At 40.6% G+C, this 21,886-nt stretch overlaps 1 protein-coding gene across 5 annotated transcripts in view; it reads left to right on the top strand.

Annotated features, from left to right (window-relative positions):
• LOC137378171 (zinc finger and BTB domain-containing protein 46-like) overlaps nucleotides 1-21,886 on the top strand; it is an 89,343-nt gene that overhangs the window by 31,064 nt on the left and 36,393 nt on the right. For all 5 annotated transcript variants that reach the window (XM_068048319.1, XM_068048318.1, XM_068048317.1 and 2 more), the window contains one exon: nucleotides 309-1,288. In XM_068048319.1, the coding sequence (XP_067904420.1) occupies nucleotides 309-1,288 (980 nt within the window). The remainder of the gene's footprint in view (nucleotides 1-308; nucleotides 1,289-21,886) is intronic.

Genomic DNA, 21,886 nt, shown 5'->3' with positions numbered 1-21,886 from the left:
AAGTTACATTCTTTGAAAAACTTCCCTCCCCCCCCCAAAAAAAATATTGTTACACTACATGCTGCAAGTTGCTGTGCTCTGCAATACATTTTGTCTGATAGAATGTAAAATATGCAGGAATTTTAATTGAAAATTGCTATTGTTGGTTCTGTTTACCTTACAAGATAACTTCGTATTCAGTAGAAACTATGTTGCCTTTATTAAGCACAAACCTACTTTTTTAAAATTAAGAATAGAGTTCTAATTTAATTTTGCCACCCAAGTCTTATAAAGTTTATATTAAAATTTTCTCCACTTTTTCCTGTTAGGATTCAGAAGCAGCAACAATATTTGTCAATGAACAACCGCAAGGACGACATGGAGATCACCTCCCATTATCGCCACTTACTGCAGGAATTGAATGAACAGCGGCAGCATGGCATCCTGTGTGATGTGTGCATCATCGTAGAGGGGAAAATCTTTAAAGCACACAAAAATGTTCTGCTTGGTAGTAGCCGCTACTTCAAGACTTTGTACTGTCAGGTGCAGAAGATGTCCTCGGACCAGGCTACTGTGACTCATTTGGACATAGTCACAGCTCAAGGTTTCAAAGTAATCATCGATTTTATGTATTCAGCACACCTAGCACTGACTAGCAAGAATGTCATTGAGGTAATGTCAGCTGCAAGCTATTTGCAGATGACCGACATAGTTCAGGCATGCCACAGTTTTATCAAGGCTGCTTTAGATATCAGCATAAAGACTGAGCCATCAGACGATATTATGGAGTATGATATGGGAGGCCCCTCAGGCAGCAGCATTGACGTTGTGACGCCAGTAGCAGTGGGCAGAAGTAGTTCTCCGTGGTTGGAAAGACGACGAACAAGCCCGGCAAATTCTTCTGGAGATTCGGCGATTGCAAGCTGTCATGATGGTGGGAGCAGTTACAGCAAAGAGGAACATGAGCAGAAAACGGACAGTCATGATGACATTTCATCACAGTCACTCTGGTCCAGTGATGTTGGTTACAATTCATTTAGAGTCAAGGAGGAACAGATATCTCCTTCGCATTATGGAGGTGCTGAACTGAGAGAATCTCACCTTGGCAAGAACAGCACTTCAACACAGAACACTCTTTCTGATCAGGTCCCTGAGGTGTGGCAGCTTCCTGGCCGGAAAAAGAATCGTAAAAATAAACAAACTGTGCGCCATATTACACAACACGTTGAAGTGGATAGCAGAGCCAGCTCCCCAATGCCATCAATGCTTACAGTTGCTGGATGGCCATATAATAGCCGTGATGGGACGGGTAAGCAAAAAATTAAATTCATGTTTGCATCACTCTTGTTAGGGGATGTACTTAAATTTTGATAGCTATTATCAAAGTCATTAAATCTTAAATCACAGAGCAAGGTTTTTCACTCCATAGTGCTTATGCTGGCTTTTTGAAAGAGCTATCCAATTAGTCCTACTCTCGCTTTTTCCCCATAGCCCTGTACTAACACTATAGTAAATCTGATTATATGTAATACTTTTATAACTTTGTAACTTAAAGTTAAATAGTCGTAGTATCAAGTAAAGTGCTTCAAATGAGAAATCATGAAACGCATTTTGGGGAAAAGCTTTGCAAATTAATAATGAAATGCTAATTTATTGAATTTTTATAGTGTTTAGATAAATTGTGGTACTGGGATTCCATCAATAATATGCCAATTAAGGACCTATAACTAAAATTATCCTCACTTTAAAAGTTTAAAATGGAATAGCACTCTGGCTACCAGTCATAACTGTCACTTTACCATAGGGTTGGTTGTGTAGCCTGCAACTGAGTGTTAACATGTCTAAATTCTTAGGTCGGTGGGATAGAACTATGGAGCGCTCTCTCATCAATTACTTCAGTTGATTTGGAAGCTGATGCTAGTTGGGTTGAGAATATATTGAATATCCTTCCCTTTACCCTTTCCAATATCTGAATATTCTTCTCTGTAGCCCAATAACTGAATAACATCAGCTGGAGTATTGCATCCAGTTCTGGGCGCTGCGTTTTAAGAAGGATGTGAAGGCATTAGAGAGGGCGCAGAAAAGATTCGCGAAAATAGTTCCAGGGATGAGGAATTTCAGTTATGAAGGTCGATTGGGCAAGTTGGGGACTGTTTTCCTTGGAGAAGAGAAGGCTGAGAGGTGATTTGATAGAGGTATTCAAAATCATGAGGGGTCTGGGCAGAGTAGATAGAGAGAAACTTACCACTCATGAAAGGATAGAGAACAAGAGGGCACAGATTTAAAGTAATTGGTAAAAGAAGCAAAAATGATATGAAAACTTTCTTCATGCAGTTAAGGTCTCGAATGCACTGCTTGAGTGTGTGGTGGAAGCAGGTTCAATTGAAGCATTCAAAAGGGAATTAGACAGTTGTCGGAAAAGGAAAAATGTGCAGGGTTACGGGGAGTAGGTGTGGGAGTGGCCCTAGGTGAAATGTTCATTAGGAGAGCTGGTACAAAAACGATGGGCCGAATGGCTCCCTCCTGTGCTGTGACAGTTCTGTTGTTCTATGAATTTTTCTACTGTTTGTGAAGAGATTTGACATCAACCATTCTCTTCTAGTGGTTGTGTTAGGTAGAATCCACTATTTTCTGAGTGCAGTTATTTCTTGGATGTGTTCCCAACCCCTTCTTAGAAGTGTACCCAGTCAGTCCTTGAGAGGGTAGAGAGGAGATTTTCCAGAATGATTCCAGGGATTGAGGGATTTTAGCTACAAGGTTAGGTTGGAGAAGCTGGGGTGGTTCTCTTAGGAGCAAAGGAGATTTCGGGGAGATTTGATAGAGATGTACAAGATTATGACAAGTTTAGGTAAGGTAGACAAAGAAAAGCTGCTCTTATTAGCTGATGGTACAAGGACTAGGGGACCCTTTTAAGGTTTTGGGCAAGTGATGCACGGGGGGGATGTGAGGAAGAATCTTTTTACACAGTGAGTGGTAGCGACCTGGAACATGCTGCCTAAGAGGGTGGTGGAAGCAGTGACGATTAACTACTTCAAATGGATATTGGATGGACACTTGAGGGAAGTAAATTTGCAGGGCTACGAGGATAGAATGGGGAAATTGGACTGATTGGATTGCTCTACAGGGAGCTGACGTCGACTTGATGGGCCGAATGGCCTGCTTCTGTGCCTTAATGACGGACAGTTACCTACTGGGTGTGTGAATGCTGTTCAGTACTTAACTGCATTAATAAGTTGATTGTAAAATTTTCTGCCAGCATTTCAAAATTCATAACTTAGAACAATTGTTGGATAAATGAAAAGAAAACATCTGTCTCTTTTGCCCCGCCTTGATTTGGAATGCATTCTCAGTATTCTTGCCATTGTTTCAGAAGTGGAAGCAGAACATGCCTGCTCGGGAAATCACAGTGTTTAGATGTTGCATTTAGGAGAATGCTGATATAACTTTGAGATTTGTGATATTGGTAACTGGAATCAGTATGTAATTAAAAATCATTCCAATTTCTCTTTTTTAAAATGCTCGTATATGTTAATTTTAACACTGGGTGTAAAGTTAGTTTTTATCTTTGAGTTTGTCTTGGTTCCAGAATAATTTTATTTGATGTTGAAGGCCTAATTTAACGTCTTGAAGCTTCAAATGTTCTGTTGTGTTGTCCCGTTGTGCTTTGGATGTCGAATGTTTGAATTTTACAGCGAAGCATTTTTGGGGTTTCTGTAATTTAAAGAAAAAACAGCTTTATTCGAGCCAATAAAATTACCCATTGCATTGCTCTGTAACCTAGGCTGAATATTCAGATTCAATTAATTCTGAACAGGTTTTTGTTAGTTTCTTCTATTAGTCCCACTTTTTCTTTGACTGGGTCCATTTGTGCTTTAACCAGCTTTCTTCAGTTTCTCTTTCGTACTGCCCCAATTTATGGTTGTAATATCTATATGGGAAGTTAAGTTCTATGAAAAGTAGTTCTGAACAATTAAAGGAAAGGAATCAGAGAAAGGCAAGGCTAGCTCTAGGGGAGCAGGTAGCTCGAGATAAATGAAAACTGAAGTGCATGTCGGAAGGGGAAGAAAAATGGCATGGAAGGTGTATTATAGACTATTGAATTTTAATGGACCTTATTTTAAAATTTGAAGCAAATGACAAAAAATAATTAATCTTGGCAAACTCTTAAATACAAAAAGAATTGAAATTGCCATTTGCATGTCTGCTTATCCTCCAGCCAGTTATTATAGAAGCTCAGTTTAAGTCTGTGATTGTCATTTGATCATTATTCATATTTCCTCTATTTATATTTTCTGCAGTCAAATCGCAGAGTACATTTCTTTATTTCTGAAGAAGCAGAAATTCAGGTCATTAAGATGCTTTCCATTTCAAACCTATCAAAACAGTTGTGGAATAGGATTAAGATATCTAAGATTAGTTATGTTCCTCAGTTTTATTTACGAAACCTATTGCAGGCTTGCACTTGAGTTTCTTCACAGCAATATATTAGTTCCTTAGCGAAGTAAATATGCTGACTTGCACGAGCAATTGACAGTTATGATCAGGTGAATGCTGCAGTCATTCAGTAGAAATCCTGCATCATAAATATTGCGTCAGTAATTGTGTAACAGAGCTAACTTACCTCAGTCAGTAATTCAATTTATGTAATAGTTTTCAAGTTTGTGCATCAGATGATGATAAGCTCATAATCCTGAGAAGGTTGCACAGTGAGGATAGATATATATATATATATATATATATATATATATATATATATATATATATATATATATATATATATATATAATACCACTCTTTGAATACTTGAGTGAGAACTAAATCAGCTTAATCTGTATTCTGTTGGCTGAGCAAATTCCCCAATTTATTCTTAAATGTTAGGCTGGTTTTGAGGTCCTATTTGTTCCTTTCTTTGTTGTTGTCTATACACAAACTGTCTTGACATTGGGTTGATGATTGCAAACCTCGTCTGCTTTCCTACTCCATTTCAGTCTATCAAAAAGGTTGCCTTCCCTACTAATATACCATTTTTGTTGAGCTGCATTAACTTGCATGGGTTACTCTGAGCACTGCAAGCACCTCCTCTTGTTCTCATTTATTCACTGGGGTAGGCAGCTGTGAGTGAATTATTTAACAAAAAAAAACTCTTCCTGTCCCAAAGTTCTATTTATTTCCATTTCAACTATTCAGATATTGAAAGGAATCAGACATTTGTTTAAAATACTACCTTCGCTCAGTAATTTCTTATTTAGCAGTCTTTCAGTCTGCTTATGTATCTTAGGCTTCTGAATGGTGCTTATTCATTCGCATCTAAATTGCCTTAATTTATCTACGTGGTAAACCTGAGAGAATGTCTGCTTTGAAACTCTGGTTTCCACTTTACAGATGTTTTCATGAAGGCTTTATATTGCAATGATTGGAGCGTACATTATTAGAATATTTATTTTCTATGGTGTTATGACCAGGTGAGAAAGAGGTCTCGGGTTCCCTTTCAGCCTTCACCTGGTCTTAATATAACAGGGTTTAATTTTAATCTTTTTTTTTTAGCTTCCCTTGGTGAATCCTTGTTCACCGCTTCCCAATTATAAAGCAAAGAAACCAGCACAAACAGGCTTTCTTAGGTTTAAAGAAGAAAAGTTGAAATTTATTAAACTTAAACTCTAATTCGGTTAATGCCATGGATACGCGACGTGCCCACACTCGCATGCATACGCGATACACACATGCAAATAGAGACAGAAAAGAGCAGAAGAAAATAAAGTGGAAAAGTTTGAGGCAACATCTGAAGAGTTTTTGTTGCGGTTCTTCGAGCTCACTGTAGAGTCCTTGATTGTAGGTAGATCTTTTTGTTGCGGCCCAGTATTCTTCTTAAACCTTGTTCGTTGTAGGAGACTTTTCTCTCTTGGGGTTCATGTGTCTTCAGTGGATTCAGAGGCTTGTGAGAAAGATATGGGAGCAGACAGGAGAGGGATCTTCTCAGTCCAGGGGCAAACATTTTCTGCCCAAACTGTTTGTACAAATTCAAAAAACTCCGGTTGCCAGCAGGTTAGTCATGTGACTTGCTGGTTTGACCATGTCCGTTTGTGTATTCGGCCATCTTAGCAGTCAACCTGGAATGCGAGCTCCCCCATCTTCAACGTCTGGTGATCAAAAGTCTATTGTGGGTTGAATGTCAGGGAATAGCTGCTTTGTCCTTCCAAACACTGTCTGTTATTATGCAGTTGGCTTTTCCTGCCACGGCTGATCTGTTCAAGTCCTCCCCTTACTCCAGTAACAGTTTAAAATCAATGTTCATGACAAAATTAATGTGCCTCATTCTTGGCAGGTGGCGACCTAGCATGACAATGACGATGGTAATAACAGAAAATGTTGAAAATACTCAGCAGATCTGGCAACATTTGTGGAGCGAAATAGAGTTTATGTTTCAAGTCAATGATCTTTCATCAGAACTGGGAAAAGTTAAAAATGTAACAGGTTTTAACCAAGTGAGTGGGGGAGGGTGGGAAAAAGAACCAAGGGAAGGTCTGTGATTGGGACAACAAGAGATTAATTGACGAGTTGATGGTGCAAGGCCAAGCGGAGTAGTAATGGGACAAGTTTTGAAAAAAAAAGTGTCAAGAGGAGGTGTAAATGGTCGAATCATGAACAGCTGCCCTCCGAAAGCAAAACAAAAGGAAAAAGAGAGAAACCAGGTGGGAATAAAAACAGCAAGGAGGAAGGGAACAAAGTCGGTGTAGAGGTTATGTTTTAAAATTGTGGCATCAGAGTGAGGCGAAGGAGAAGGAGGATCTGGAAGGGTGTAGGGTATTCATGAGTTGTTGAAGCTTGCAATCCTTCACACCTGAAAGGAAGAAAACATTTTTTTTTTTTGTTGAATTGCCAGTTGAGACAAAGGATGATATGTAACTGCGGGCCAGGACAGCTTTGATATAGAGTGAGTCAGTACTGTTGGAGAATGCCATTGAGTGTGGATCTCGGGATGTGGCAAGAACAGCAGTTCAAGGAACTCTGAAATCTAGGAGATGTATGTAATTGTGGTGCATCTGAAACATGAAGGGTGAAATTTTAGCATGTCATGGCATCGGCCATCTCAATTGCTCTGTTGCCCTCACTCACCTTTAAACTGTCTCCCTTTGAACTTGCACCACTCTGTTCTCTCAGGTCCAATTCTAACATTATCAAACTTCCTCCTACTTACTCCTACCTCCTTCCCCCACCTGTCCATTTTCTTCCCACCTGGCTGAACAGCTTCATCTTCAACTCCATTCACTTCCTGCAAATAAAAGGTATTGCATTGGGTACCTGCATGGGTTCCAGTTGTGCTTGCCTTTTTGTGGGATTTGTGGAACATCCTTTGTTTCAGTACTGCTCAGGCTCCCCCCTCACCTCTTTTACTGGTACATTGATGACTGTATTGGTGCAGTTTCCTGCTCTTGCCCTGAACTGGAAAATTTCATTAACTTTGCTTCCGATTTCCATCTTTTCTCTCGCCTACACGTGGTCCATTTCACACTCTTTTTCCTTCCCTTCCTTGACTTCTCTCTCTCCATTTCTGGGGATAGGCTGTTAACCAATATTCATGATAAGCCCACTGATTCCCATAGCTACCTCGACTGCACTCCCTCTCGCCCATTTCCTGTAATGGCTTCATTCCATTTTCCCAGTTTCTTTGTCTCAGTCGCGCCTGTTCTGATGATGCAATCTTCCGTGCTAGCGCTTCTGATATGTCCTCCTGTTGCCTCAAACAAGGAGTCCACCCCCCCCCCCCCCACCGTCCCACACCATGGTTGACCGGGCCCTTAACCCTGTCTGTTCCTTTGCCTCTTACCCAGAACCAGAATAAAGTTCCTCTTGTCCTCAACCTTCCGCCACAGATCACCCTTCCTCATTTCCACCACCTCCAGAGTGATGCCTTCACGAAACACATCTTCCCCTCCCCTCCTCTTTAAGCATTCTGAAGGGACAGTTCCCTCTGTGATACCCTGGTCCACTGCTCAGACATCCCTCCCCTTCCTAAGGCATCTTTACATGAAAGCGCAGGAGATGCAGCACCTGTCCTTTTTACTTGCTCCCTTCTCACTGTCCAAGGCCCCAAACACTCCTTCCAAGTCAAACAGCGATTTACTTGTACTTGCAATTTAGTGTGCTGTATTCGCAGCTCATGATGTGGTCCTCTCTGCATTGGGAAGACCAGTGCAGATTGGGTGACAGCTTCGTGGAACGCTTCCGTTAATCTGCAGATGTGACCCTGAGCTTCCAGTCATCTGTCATTTTTAATTCTCCACCTTATTCCCACTGATCTTTCTGTTCTTAACCTCCTACAATATCCCAGTGAAGCTCAAGTAACAGCATCTCCACTTTCGATTGGGTATTTTACAGAGTTCTGGGCTCATGTTGTTGAACAATTTTAGATCATAACTCTGCCCCATTTTGTTTCCTTTTTCTTTGTCTTTTCCCCCTTGTTTCTCTTTTGTTTTGCTTTCGGAAGGCAGCTGTTCATTTTGTCATTCACACCTTCTCTCGACACACCTTTTTGTTTCTTTACTTGTCCCATTACCACTCCCTTTGCCCTTGCACCAACAGCTCTTTTTTGTCACTTGATCTTTGCTGTTTTACAGCCTATCACAGACCTTCCCTTTTGTTCTTTTTCCCACCTTGCCCCTTTCACTTGCTTAAAACCTAGTATATTTGTAACTTTTCCCAGTTCTGATGAAAGGTTAGCGACTTTAAACGTTAGCTTTTTCTTTCTTCACAGATGCCAGACCTGTTGAGTATTTCCATGATTTTCAGTTTTTATTCTAGAGTTCCAGCATCTGCAGAATTTTTCTTTTTCTTTCCATGTTTTGTACTAAGTTATAATCATTGTTTATTGTATTAGGGCGGCGCAGTGGTTAGCACCGCAGCCTCACACCTCCAGGTTCAATTCTGGGTACTGCCTGTGCAGAGTTTGCAAGTTCTCCCTGTGACCGTGTGGGTTTTCGCCGGGTGCTCCGGTTTCCTCCCACCGCCAAAGACTTGCAGGTGATAGGTAAAATTGGCCATTGTAAATTGCCCCTAGTGTAGGTAGGTGGTATGAGATTACTGTAGGGTTAGTGTAAATGAGTGGTTCTTGGTCAGCACAGACTCGGTGGGCCGAAGGGCCTGTTTCAGTGCTGTATCTCAAAATAAATGAAGTATGTAGATTTTATCTGATTTTTATCAATAGTTTCCTGTTGAAATCAAACACTGTGCTGCACACCTGTGTGATTCTCAGAATTCTGTGCACCATTTTCACGCGGGAAGAATTGTTGGTTTACCAAGCATCCAGTGCAGTTATACCCCTTGCGGAAAAGAAATTTTCAACTTTTGTTCCTGTTCGAGTTACTGTTCATCTTACCATCATCACTGTGTTTGTCCATTTTCCCAACTGTGTTCTCTCTGGATTTTGCCTGCTTTGCTCTCCATGTGCTTATTACTTATAAATACTTGCAAGGATAAAATCTAAGAAAGCAAAGACACAAAACAAGGAATGGAGAAAAATAGAAGTTAGAGCAGGAAAGCACATGGCACAGCCAAGAAAAAAAAAAGTTAGGCTGCTGTTTTCAGTATAAGGGGTAATTTCACTGCCGTTGCATCCTGGGAATGGAATTATATTCCATTTTCTATTTAAGCAGTTTGCATTTTCATATTTCATGTATCTTACCACACAACCATACGAATTAGGAGCAGAAGGAGGCCATTCAGCCCATCGAGCCTGCTCCTCCATTTAATAAGATCATGGCTGATCTGTTTCTGTCTTGAATTCCACACTGCCATCTTAGATTCTTGTGGGGCAAGGGAATCAATCTACCTCCACCTTAAAAATGTTCAATGACCCCGCCTCCACTACGTTCTGAGGCAGAGATTTCCGAAGTCGCACAACCCTGAGAGAAAAAATTTCTCCTAATTTCTGTCTGAAAAGGCCAACCCCTAATTTTCAAACAGTGCCCCCCAAGTTCTGGACTCAACCACAAGAGGAAACATCCCCTCCACATTCACCTTGTCAAGACTTCAATCGATTATGTACTTCAATCAAGTCTCCCCTCACTCTTCTAAACTCCAGTGAAAACAAGCCCAGTCTGTCCAACCTGTCCTCATAAGACAACCCGTTCATTCCAGGTTTCAATCCAGTAAACCTCCTCTGAACTGCCTTCAACGCATTCACATCCTTTCTTAAATAAGGAGAACCAAACTGCACGCAATATTAGAGATGTGGTCTCACCAATGCCCTGTATAACTGAAGCATAACATCCTTACTTTTATTTTCAGTTCCTCTCATAATAAAGGAAAGCATTCCATTAGCCTTCTTTATTACTTGCTGTACCTACATGCTAACCTTTTGTGACTCATGCACTAGAACACCGAGATCCATCTGCACCTCAGAATTCTGCAATTATTCCCCATTTAAGCAACACTTTGCTTTTTTTATTCTTCCTGCCAAAGTGAACAACTTCACATTTTCCCACATTATACTCCATCTGCCAGGTTTTTGCCCACTCACTAGTTCAGCTGGTACAAGACTGATGGCTAACTGCTCTGTAGTTATATTTTGAAATCTTCTGTAGGCTGGTTAGAAGCCGGGTGAAACTACACAGTTTCATCTTTGCATGCACAGATTTGGTTTTGACTTGCGCGTAGTTATAAGGTCCTGCAAAATTTTGAAGATAATTTTAAGAATTAGCTCCTCGTGTGAAGCCCACTTAACTCAAGAATTGGCAACAATTAACTCAATTAAGATCTAGAATAATGAGGCCTAATTTCTCATCAGTGACTAATTTGTTGCTGAACTTGTTCTGTACATTAACATGCTTATCATGATGCCATTTTTACATCATATAGCAGAATGCTGGTGCATTGAATTAGCCCAGTGCGCAAGGAGGTCATTGTTCCGGTGTCAGTTCTGTCTTTGGTGCAGGGACAGGGTAGGTCATATCACTGATAGGAGTGCAGCTGATGGCAAAAAAACATCTAGTTTGCCACTGCGGTTAGTCACCTCAGGATGAACTTGTTCAAATTTGCAATGTAATTGAGGAAATGTCATAAGCTGGAAAGTTCTGTGAAATAAGGGCTTTTGTCAGGTCAGCCACTGGATTTGCCTAGTTATCTGGACTAAGGGGAGAACAGCAGGGAATACTTAGGAGGACATGAATAGAACGCAGGATGTTTCAGAGCAACCCCAGCATGGTCTCTGACATTGAAAAGAAACAGCAAATGACTGCAAAAGACAAGGCTCAAGTGTTTGCAACCATCTTCAGCCAGCATTGCTGAGTGATTGATCTCAGCTTCCTTCTGAGATCCCCACTATCACAGATGCCAGTCTTCAGCCAATTTGATGTACACCCACATGGAATCAAGAAATAGCTAAGCACACTGGATACAGTCAAGGCTGTGGGCCCCAATAGCATCCCAGCTGTTGTGCTGGAGACTTGTGCTCAAGAACTAGCCATATGTTTAGCTACTTTGTTTCAATACAGCTGTAACACTGGCATACACCTGACAAAGTTGAAAATTTTTCAGCTATGTCCTTCCCACAAAAAGCAGGATTGATCCAATCCAGCCAATTAGCACTCCATCAGCCTAATTGCAATCATCAGCAAAGTGATGGAAAGTGTCAGAATCATTTACGGCATAGAATGAGGCCATTCGGCCCATCAAGTCCATCACCGACATTATCATCATGTGGCACTTAGCAATGACTTGCTCTGTTCATGTTCTGCCAGGCCCACTTGGCTCCAAACCTCATTACAGCCTTGGTCCAAACATGAATGAAAGAGCTGAATTCCAGGGGTGAGGTGAGAGTGACTGTCTTCGACATCAAGGCTACATTTGACTGAGTGTGGAACCAAGGAGCCCTTGCAGAATTGAAGTCAATGGGAATCCAGGAAAAATTCTCCACCTGTTGGAGTCATATCGAGCCCAAGGTGGCTGTGGTTGTTGGAGGCCAATCACTGCAGTAGTTCCTCAGGGCAGTGACCTCGGCCCAACCATCTTCAGCTGTTACACCAATAACTTTCCCTCCAACATAAGGTCAGAAGTAGAGATGTTCACTGAGCAGTGTTCAGTTCGAATTTTCTCAGACATTGAAGCAGTCCATTCCTGCATGCAGCAAGACCGGGACTACATCCAGGCTTGGGCTGACAAGTGGCAAGTAACATTTGCATCAAACAAGTGCTAGGTAATGACCATCTCCAACACGAGAGAATCTAACCACCTCTCGATGACGTTCAACGCTATTGCCATCAGCGGATGCCCCCCTATCAACTTCAGGGGGTCATCATTGACCAGAAACTTAACTGGATCAGCCATCAAATTTTCAAGGACAGCTAGAGATGAACAATAATTGCTGGCAAGTGACGCCCACATCATGTGAATGAATACATATATGTTTTAAGTAGATGGTGTGCAGGGGAGGCGTGGCATAGTGGTAATGTCACTGGACTAGTCATCCAGAGCCCAGGCTAATGCTCTGGGTACATGGGTTCGAATCCCATCATGGCAGATGGTGAAATTTGAATTGCATTAATAAAATCTGGAATTAAAAAGCTGGTCTACTGGTGGCCATGAAACCATTGTCGATTGTTATAAAAACCTATCTGGTTCACTTTTAGGGAAGGAAGTCTGCATCCTTACCTGGTTTGGCCTACAGGTGACTCCAGACCCACAGCAATGCGGTTGACTCTTCACTGCTCCGAAATGGCGCAGCAAGCCACTCAGTTCAAGGGCAATTAGGGATTGGCAATAAATACTGGCCTAGCCAGCGACGTCCACATCCCACAAAAAAAATTACAAAGCTTTTGGCTGCTATCATGAAAGAAAATCTTGAGCGATATTTGTTCTTGTCAGAATTACTGCTTAACAATCAAGATATTTGCTATCGTTTCCTCAAGCCATGCCTTAACCGCACGAGTAGAATCAGCACATTTATCCCAACAGTTAGGAAAATTGATGTTTTATCAGGATCGGAAACATGTATCCAAGTCAACTAAGTACCCAGAGTTAAAATGAAGCTTGAAAGTGATCATCTGTATGTGGGGGTGTTCAATTAAATAAATGTTTTTTGAGCATCAGATATTTCACCCCAAGGATTTTTAACCTTTGTGGCAAAAAAAATTGAAATCTTTCAATGTTGTGAATTGCTGAAAAATCTTGTATTGCTCAAGGCTAGTAAAGTTATTTTGTTTGGATTTAAGTGTCAAAACATCCACTAAAATTCATTCCTGTAGCAATTTTACGAAACTCTGAAGGTGTAATCTTTAAGACTACCTCTAATATTGAGGCGTCAGGTTTTCAATACATACTGAAAATTATCCAATCTCAGACCAGCTGGTCAGGAGTGCTCCTCATTAAATTCAATTTTAATAAGTGCTTAGAATCTTATTTGGTTTATGTTGGTTGGTTTGGAAATGTATAATCCATCTAATTTATAGGTTTCGAATTTCATGTGTTGTCAAAACAATAACGCGAAGTACGTAATTTTGCAGAATATTTGTTGTGAAATACAGCCCTTTGAGACATTACTTTACCATAATTACTGTAGCTCTTTGTGACGTCCACCAAGGTTTATTTGATAGACTTGAGTTGCATGCTAAGTTTCGCATCACTCCCATTAGTAACTTCAGCGATATACAGTAAGATTGTCGAACATCAATTGGGATGGTGGATATAGCTTTTTAGTGAACTTTTTATGCGAGATGCAGTTGCAGCCTCACTGCTTTCCAACCTTGCCTGGCCTCCATTGCCTTTGAAACCCATATCCACATTTTTGTTACTTCTGGACTCAGTTTCTCTGATGTCCTCCTTGCTGGCTTTGCAAGCACCTCTCTATTTGTCCAGAATTACATTGCCCATGTTCTGTCTTCAGCCTTTGCCCTGTCCCTTGCCAAGCTTCGTTGGTTTCTTCGCTCGACATCCAAGCCCATGCCCTTCGGTTCTCCTGTGCATTTCCAGTGCTACTTAGAAGTTGTGCTTCCTGTTTTTGTAACTCGAAGGACACAAATCCCAACTGAGAGATTCTATAACCTTTTTTAAAAAAACAGCCACTTGTTTTGTGCCATTCATTCCTTTCCTGTAATTTTGTGACATTGGCCATTTTATGTTAACCCCAGTGCTCTTCATAAACCAACCAACTCCCATTCTTTAACATTAAATAATATGTTTTATATTTGTAGCAAGTTAGTATTGACTTTAGGTTTAGCAGTATGTTGGTACACTGATGGTGTAGAAATTAATGAAATAACACACATGCTTTCTTCAGGAAGGTCGTGAGTCGGAAATGGAATTTGTCTTTATTGATTTATGATTAGTTGTGTCAGTGGATAGAAATATATTTAAATATATAGCACAGCAGTTACATAAATGCAAACAACCCTTTTTCAAGTAAAATAAATGAGAGATTTCAATTTATAATTATTTCTGAAACTCAATTGAATTTCTTTTCAGTTTTCAGCTAAACAAAAGTCACTTTCTGATGGCTTCAGTTTTGTTTGGAAAACTGGTGTCCTAGCCCTTCTAAGGGGAGCTGTAAATATAACTGTTTTAGTTCAGCAAGTATTTTAAAGGCAGGATTATTTCTCTCCCTCCCCCCCCCCCCCCCCCCCCCGCCCCCACTGCGTCATACACACGCACACAATTGACTTTTTAATGTTCACATGTCATCCATCCTTATTTTGCCTTTTCAGTGAACAGGAAGCCGTCTGTTAATAGGTTCTGTTACTCTTGAACTTGCCATTAGGAAGCACACAAAGAACAATACGAGTGAGCTGACTTTTTTTTCCCTCATGGAAAGTGTCTTTTCTCTGCCTGATGCTGCTTTCTTGAGCAATTCTGATCTCAGAACTTGTATTTGAGTAGACTTATAAAGCTTTGAAGTGGTGAAACCTTGAGTTCAGATTTATGTAGCAGCTGGCAGATGATATTGATTGAGAAGTTATGTAGCAAGATATTTCAGATAGCTGCAGACCTTTCAACCATGCAACTTGCATTCCTTCTTTTCCAAATAGATTTCACTTTAATATCTTTAACGTCAGTGTCTGTACTGGTAATTTCTTCCCTTTGTTCATTAGTCATTTTCTGAGAAATTCTACCTGTATTGCCTAATTAGTTCTCATTTTTGAATATGTTTCCTGGTTTTGAGTTTCCATAAATAGCAAATAAAAATGAGAGTTTTCATCTTCATGAACCCCTTGGCAGAATTTAATTCAGGTTAAGGTGCCAAGTGAGATGTGGAAGTTTCAGAAGACTAACCAGGAAAAATAAAAGTCCTACAGAATGGAGCAATGAAATTAAACATCCACGCAAAGGCAGCAGCACCTCCCTTGTTAACTGGGTTAATGATGTGAAGGCTGGACCCAAGACAACGGAATGCTGCAAATTGAGAGGGAGAAAAATTAGACTGAGTAAAAGGAGAAGAGAAATTGAGATGGCCAATGTGATGCCGGCAGCTCTCAATGAAAATAATCAAGACTGGGTAAGAGGCCAGAGGGATTCAGGTAAAAGGAGAATTCTGAAGGCTGGATGAAGGGTCTGCTGTGTGGGGAAGCCTCCTGGCAAATGTAACATGGAGGCGAAGGTGGCAGAAGAGGAGCTCGGCATTATGAAATTCACTGAAGGAGAGCTGTTAGGAATGAAGCTGAGACGTTTGCTGAGAATTGACCATTTGAGTTCATAGGGGATGGTCAGGGGAGATAGTGAAAAAACATGAAAAAGGGTGAGGAAGGAAAAGGTCAGAAGAAAGTGAAGGTGAAGCATGTTCAGGAGAGGCATAGAAGCTTATGGTCCTTGATGCCAGAAAGGAAGTAACTTGTTTATGTTGACTACTCTTGATTTGTCTTTTTTATCATAGCATAAAACTGATGCTTATTTCCTCAATAATTTGACCATTGACTTCCAAATTTGATGCAACTGTTTCTACCACTGTGACAACACAGTGTAAATGTTACAGGGCTTTGAAATCTGTAGGAAGACCACTATTTGGACGTCAGAAACTTTGTCAACTTCATACCCAGTTCAGTGATTGGAATGGTCAATGGATTTGCAGTCCTTCAACACCAGAGTTGATGGAGGTTTTCTCACGTTCATATTGCTGAGTTTCAACCATTTGGAATTTCGAGCTCCTTGTATACCCATTGTTTCTCCATTTGTCTTGCCAATGATTCATGCAAAAATGTGCAAAACTCAACATGGACGAATGGGTTCCACTTGAGTGCAAACACTTGCCTGTGCAAATGAAATCTGAGATTGACACAAGTACAATCAATACCTGTCATTAAATGAGTGGGCTTTCAAATTAGGTTCTCGCCAGCGATGCCATTCTATCGCAGAACGATAACTGCAGGATACAAAGCTGCAGCCTTGGGGAGTAACTGGTTTCTTGGACTTGGGATCCTGGGTTACAAGTGCGATTGTGCCCCTGTGCAACAAATTATGCTTCCAAAATTTTCTTGAATGTCTCAAGTCCTCCTGCAAAGACAAGTAATTGCTTTTTGTTGGCAATCAGTCCTCGGAAGTCAGCCATCTGAGGTTTTGTTTTACCTCCATCCCAAAAGGAATACTTAATTGTGTTTTATAAATTTTATCTCTTCATAGTTATCTTCCCCACTTTGAATCTTTTTTAGATTTGAGTCGCTTGCCTTAACCACCACTGAGTGTTGTCTGCACATTTTACTTTCTGGATTGTATATTGATGGGTTGTCCATAGCAAGTGTACCGCATTGCCTTCGTACTTAGAATGAAATTGAAGATAAAAGATTGCTTTGCATTTAGGTTTGGGTGAGTAGGCACCTCAAAGAACCCAAGAACAGAGGGTGAAAAGAAAGCATCAAAAAAATTGGACAAGAAAAGTCAATTTTCTTTCATGCATTCAATATTGTTCTGACATCTCTAACTTTTGCACACATCATTTTTACTCCATTGAAACCTTAAGAAAACTGTTCTTGCAGTTTTTTGGGGGATTTATGAGGATGTGTTATGTTGCACCATCAACATTGTTGTGAAATGATTTTCCTGAGGTTAGCCTTGAGACCTGTTTTGCACTATGAAGTATGATTCCATTGAGGTGTTTAATCAGGTTTAAAATGTGTTCTGAGGAATCACTTGTTTGTTTAAACATGCTTTGGTCCCCTTATTGCCCATGCTCAAAAGATTTAAAGGCTAACTGACTGGAAGTGAACTTTAGGCACATGCAAAGCATTCTTCCGGTTGGGACTGTTTGAATTGCACATGAAGGTCTGATCTTTTGGTAATGTAAATGCACAGTAAAATTGAGTTTGACAGTTTCTAACTTGAATATTGACTTAAGTGGTGGGGGGTACCGAAGATTGGGATTATGATCGCACAGAATTTGCTGGAACATCCAATGCTTCAGGTTAGACTGACGTGCAACCTGATCCTTCAATGCAGTATTACTGCAGCAAATTGAATAGAGAAGTTAATTTTATTGGGATGGGGCTGGGTACAGTATGGGTGGAGCAGAACTTTTATGGTAATAGATTTCTTTCACTGTTACGGCAAAGGTCACAATTCAGAGGGTTCCAAGAAATTGTGATACAGTCAAAGTTGTGGATCGAGACAGCCACCTCGCAATTTACTCAAATCTGTGTCATAATGGCGTACACAGTAAATGCGCAGATGTCCCACAAATTCCAGTCATATTTTGTGTTTAGGCTCCACGTGTTGGCTGATTTAGTGCTGAACATTGTAATTCAAATGTTTAGTTATCTACAAATGTGCAAATGCAAAACTTATTTAATGTCTAGGTTACCATTTAATAGTTCCTCATGTGCAGCCAATTTTTTGTGCTACATGATTTGGTAGTTGATTAAAATGGGATATTAACATTCTGATAAAACAAAGGTTCAGAGAAATTTGTGGAAAAGTTTTCAGTGATATTACCAATATACCTTACTTGACGCACTCTAGTAACCAGTTTTTGTGATTTTCTTAGTTTTAATGAGGTTAAACTCAACTTCACAAATCCTTGTATCAAACTGCAGTTAATTTTAGTTTACCATCCATGACTGAATGACATGATTAGTAAAATTATACATGTTTTAAACTGTAGCTCACTACTGGAAGAAAGTAGGGTTTCTTAATTATTAACTTTAGTTTAGCTTTAACTGGCAAGCACAGACCAAAGACTTGTTCATAATCAGTGAATTTAAATATTTTTGCGCAGTTGCTGAAGCAACGAATGCTCATGTTTGAAGACGGAACCTGCACTTGCAGTAATGCTGCTGTAAGGTTGATAAATCCCCTGGACCAGATGAGCTACATCCCAATATGTTGAAGGAGGTGGATGCACTGATTGCAGAATCTGTAGAATTTTGAAAGATAACAGACTGGAAAGTAGCAAATGTAACCACACTATATAAGACAGGAGCGAGAGAAAAAACTGAGAACTGTTAATTTGATGCAGTAGTAGAAAAAATGTGAGAATCTATTATAAAGGATGTGATAACTAGACATTGAGAAAATAATTATATGTCTGGGCAGAGTCAACATGGATTTATGAAAGGGAAATCATGTTTGACAAACATGTTGGAGATTTTTGAGGATGTCACTTATAGCACGGATAAAGGAGTATCAGTGGATGTGTGTATTTGGATTTTCAGAAGGCTTTTGTTAAGGCCACACACAGGAATTGAGTAAACAAATTTAGAGCACATGGGATTGGGGGTAATGTACTGGTATAGATTGAAAATTGGTTAACAGAAAGCAGAGTATGAACAAATGGGTCATTCTCAGGATGGCAGGCTGTTACTAGTAGGGTACCGCAAGGATCAGTGCTGGGGCCACAGCTGTTAACAATCTATATAAATGATTTGGATGTGGGGACCAACTGTAATATTTCCAAATTTGCTGATGACACAAAACTAGGTGGGAATATAAGTTGTGAGGAGGATGCAAGGAGGCTTTAAGGGGACTTGGACAGGCTCTGAATGGGTAAGAAGATGGAATTTAATGTGAATAAGTGAGAAATGATCCACTTCGGTAGAAAAAAGCAAAGGTAAGAGGTTGAGAAGTGTTGATGTGCAAAGAGACCTGGCTGTCCTTGTTCATGAGTCACAAAGCTAGCATGCAGGTGCAGCAAGCAATTAGGAAGGCAAGTGATACGTTGGCCTTCATCGCAAAGGATTTTGAGTACAGAAGTGAAGAAGTCCTGATGCTGCAATTGTATACAACTTGGTGGGACCGCATTTGGAGTATTGTGTACAGTTTTGGTTTCCTCATCTAAAGAAGGATATAATTGCCATAGGAGTGCAATAGAGGATCACCAGACTAATCCCTGGGGTGGCGGTTTTGTCTTGGGAGGAATTGAGGCAACTGGGCCTGTATTCTCTAGAGTTTCGAAGAATGAGAGGTGATCTCATTGAAGCTTATGAAATTCTTAAAGGGCGTGACAAGATGGATGTAGATAGGATTTTTCCCCTGGCGGCAGGGCGGGGTGGGGGGAGGGGTTGCTGTCTAGAACCAGGCGACATAGTCTCAGCAAAAGGGGTCGGCCATTTAAGACTGAGACGAGGAAGAATTTCTTGGTGAATCTTGGGCATTCTCTACCCCAGAGGGCTGTGGTAGCTCAATAATCACAAGACTGAAATCGATTGATATCTGGATACTAATGACATCAAGGGATATGGGGATAGCGTGCAAAAGTGGCATTGAGGTAGATGATTAGCCATGATCTAATTGAATGGCGGAGCAGGTTCGACAGTTTGAATGGCCTACTCCTGATCCTATGTTCCTATGTAACTTCTGCTCCTCATATCCAAATGTATATCAAAACTGATGAATTCCTTTTGAAGTATAGTTGTAATGTCGGCAAATATGCCCACATCCCAAGACCATTTTTTTAAAGGAACAAGTGTATTCTTGCAATCTGCGGTGTTAAACCTATTTCTTTAAAATGAGCATCGAAATGAGTGATATTTAGCATTCGTTTACAAAAATGTGGCTGAGATGTATTATCAAATGTTTAAGAATACCCAGTATCTGTCGTATGCTGAACCATCTTAAATTTGTTCCTTTTGCTAAGTATTGAGCTTTTTAATGGCGTCAACTGTGGTTTGGTGGCAACACTCTGTCGTTTCAATCAGAAGTTTGTGGGTTCATGTCCCACTCCAGAGATATGAATACATAATCTAGGCTGACACTCCAATACATAAGAACATAAGAAATAGGAGCAGGAGTAGGCCATTCAGCCCCTCAAGCTTGCCGAACCATTAAATAAGATCATGGGCTGATCTGTCCCAGGCCTCAACTCGTCTTTAGGGCCTGCTCCGCCTAACCCTCATCTCTCCAAGATTTCAAAAATCTATCTACCTCCTCCTTAAATACATTTAGTCACCCAGCCTCCACAAATCTGAGGCAGAGAATTCCAGAGATTCACCACCTTCTGAGAAGAAATTCCTTTGCATCTCAGTTTTAAATGTGTGCCCCCTTATTCTGTAACTATGTCTCCTAGTTCGAGATTCCCCCGCCAGTGGAAACATCTTAACATCTCCCCTGTCAAGCCCCCTTAAAATCTTGTATGTTTATATAAGATCACCTCTTAGTCTTCTAAACTCCAATGAATAAAGGTCTAATCTGTTTAGCCGTTCTTGATAAGACAACCCCTTCATCCCAGGAATCAGCCCAGTGAACCTTTTCTGAACTGCCTCCAATGCTAGTATATCCTTCCTTAAATACAGGGATCAAAACTGTACGCAGTACTCAAGGTGTGGCCTCCCCAACACCCTGTACAGTTGTAACAAGACTTCCCTATTTTTAAACTCCAACCCCCTAGCAATGAAGGCCAAAATTCAATTTGCCTTCCTAATTACTTGATGCACCTGCATGCTAACCTTTTGTTTCACATGTACAAGAACACCCAGATCCCTCTGCACTGCAGCATTTTGTGCTCTTTCTCCATCTGAATAATATGCCTTTTTATTCTTACCAAAGTGGCTGACCTCACACTTTCCCCCATTGAACACCATCTGCCAAGTTTTTGCCCACTCACTTAACCTATTTATATCGCTTTGCAGATTCTTTGTGTCCTCATCACAACATGCCTTCCCACCTATTTTTGTATCATCAGCAAATTTGGATACGCTACATTCTGTCCCTTCCTCTAAGTCATTAATATAGATAGTGAATAGTTGAGGCCCGAGGACCGATCCTTGTGGCACCCCACTAGTTACGGCTTTCCAACCTGAAAAAGACCCGTTGATCCCGGCTCTCTGCATTCTGTGTGTGAGCCAATCTTCAATCCATGCCAACACATTACCTCCAATACCCTGAGCTCTTATTTTGATTAATAACCTTTTATGTGGCACTTTATCAAACGCCTTCTGAAAATCCAAATACACTACATCTCCCAGTTCCCCTTTATCCACTCTGCTTGTTATATTCTCAAAGAACTCTTAACAAATTTGTCAAACATGATTTCCCTTTCATTAAATCATTTTGACTCTGCTATTTCTTCCTTCTAGCATTTTCCCAATGATGGATGTTAAGCTAATTGGTCTGCAGGTTCCTGCTTTCTGTCCCTCCTTTCTTGAATAGAGGTGTCACGTTAGCGGTTTTTCAATCCGCTGGTACCCTACTGGAATCCAGTGAGGTTTGGTATATTATGACCAATGCCTCCACTATCTCTGCAGTTACTTCTTTTAAACCCTTTGATGCAAGCCATCAGGTCCTGGCGACTTGTCTGCCTTTAGTCCCATCAGTTTGTCCAGCACCTTTTCCCTCATGTTAGAGGTTGTTACAAGTTCCTCCCTCCCATTTACACCTTGCTCATCTAATATTGTCAGGATGTTTATAGTGTCCTCCACCATGAAGACCAATGGAAAATATTGGTTTAAATTATCTGCCATTTCCCTGTTGCTTGTTGTTAATTCCCCAGTCTCATCCTCTA

Source organism: Heterodontus francisci, chromosome 16 (assembly GCF_036365525.1).
Source record: "Heterodontus francisci isolate sHetFra1 chromosome 16, sHetFra1.hap1, whole genome shotgun sequence".
Taxonomy (NCBI): domain Eukaryota; kingdom Metazoa; phylum Chordata; class Chondrichthyes; order Heterodontiformes; family Heterodontidae; genus Heterodontus; species Heterodontus francisci.
This window is presented reverse-complemented; position numbering and strand designations above follow the sequence as displayed.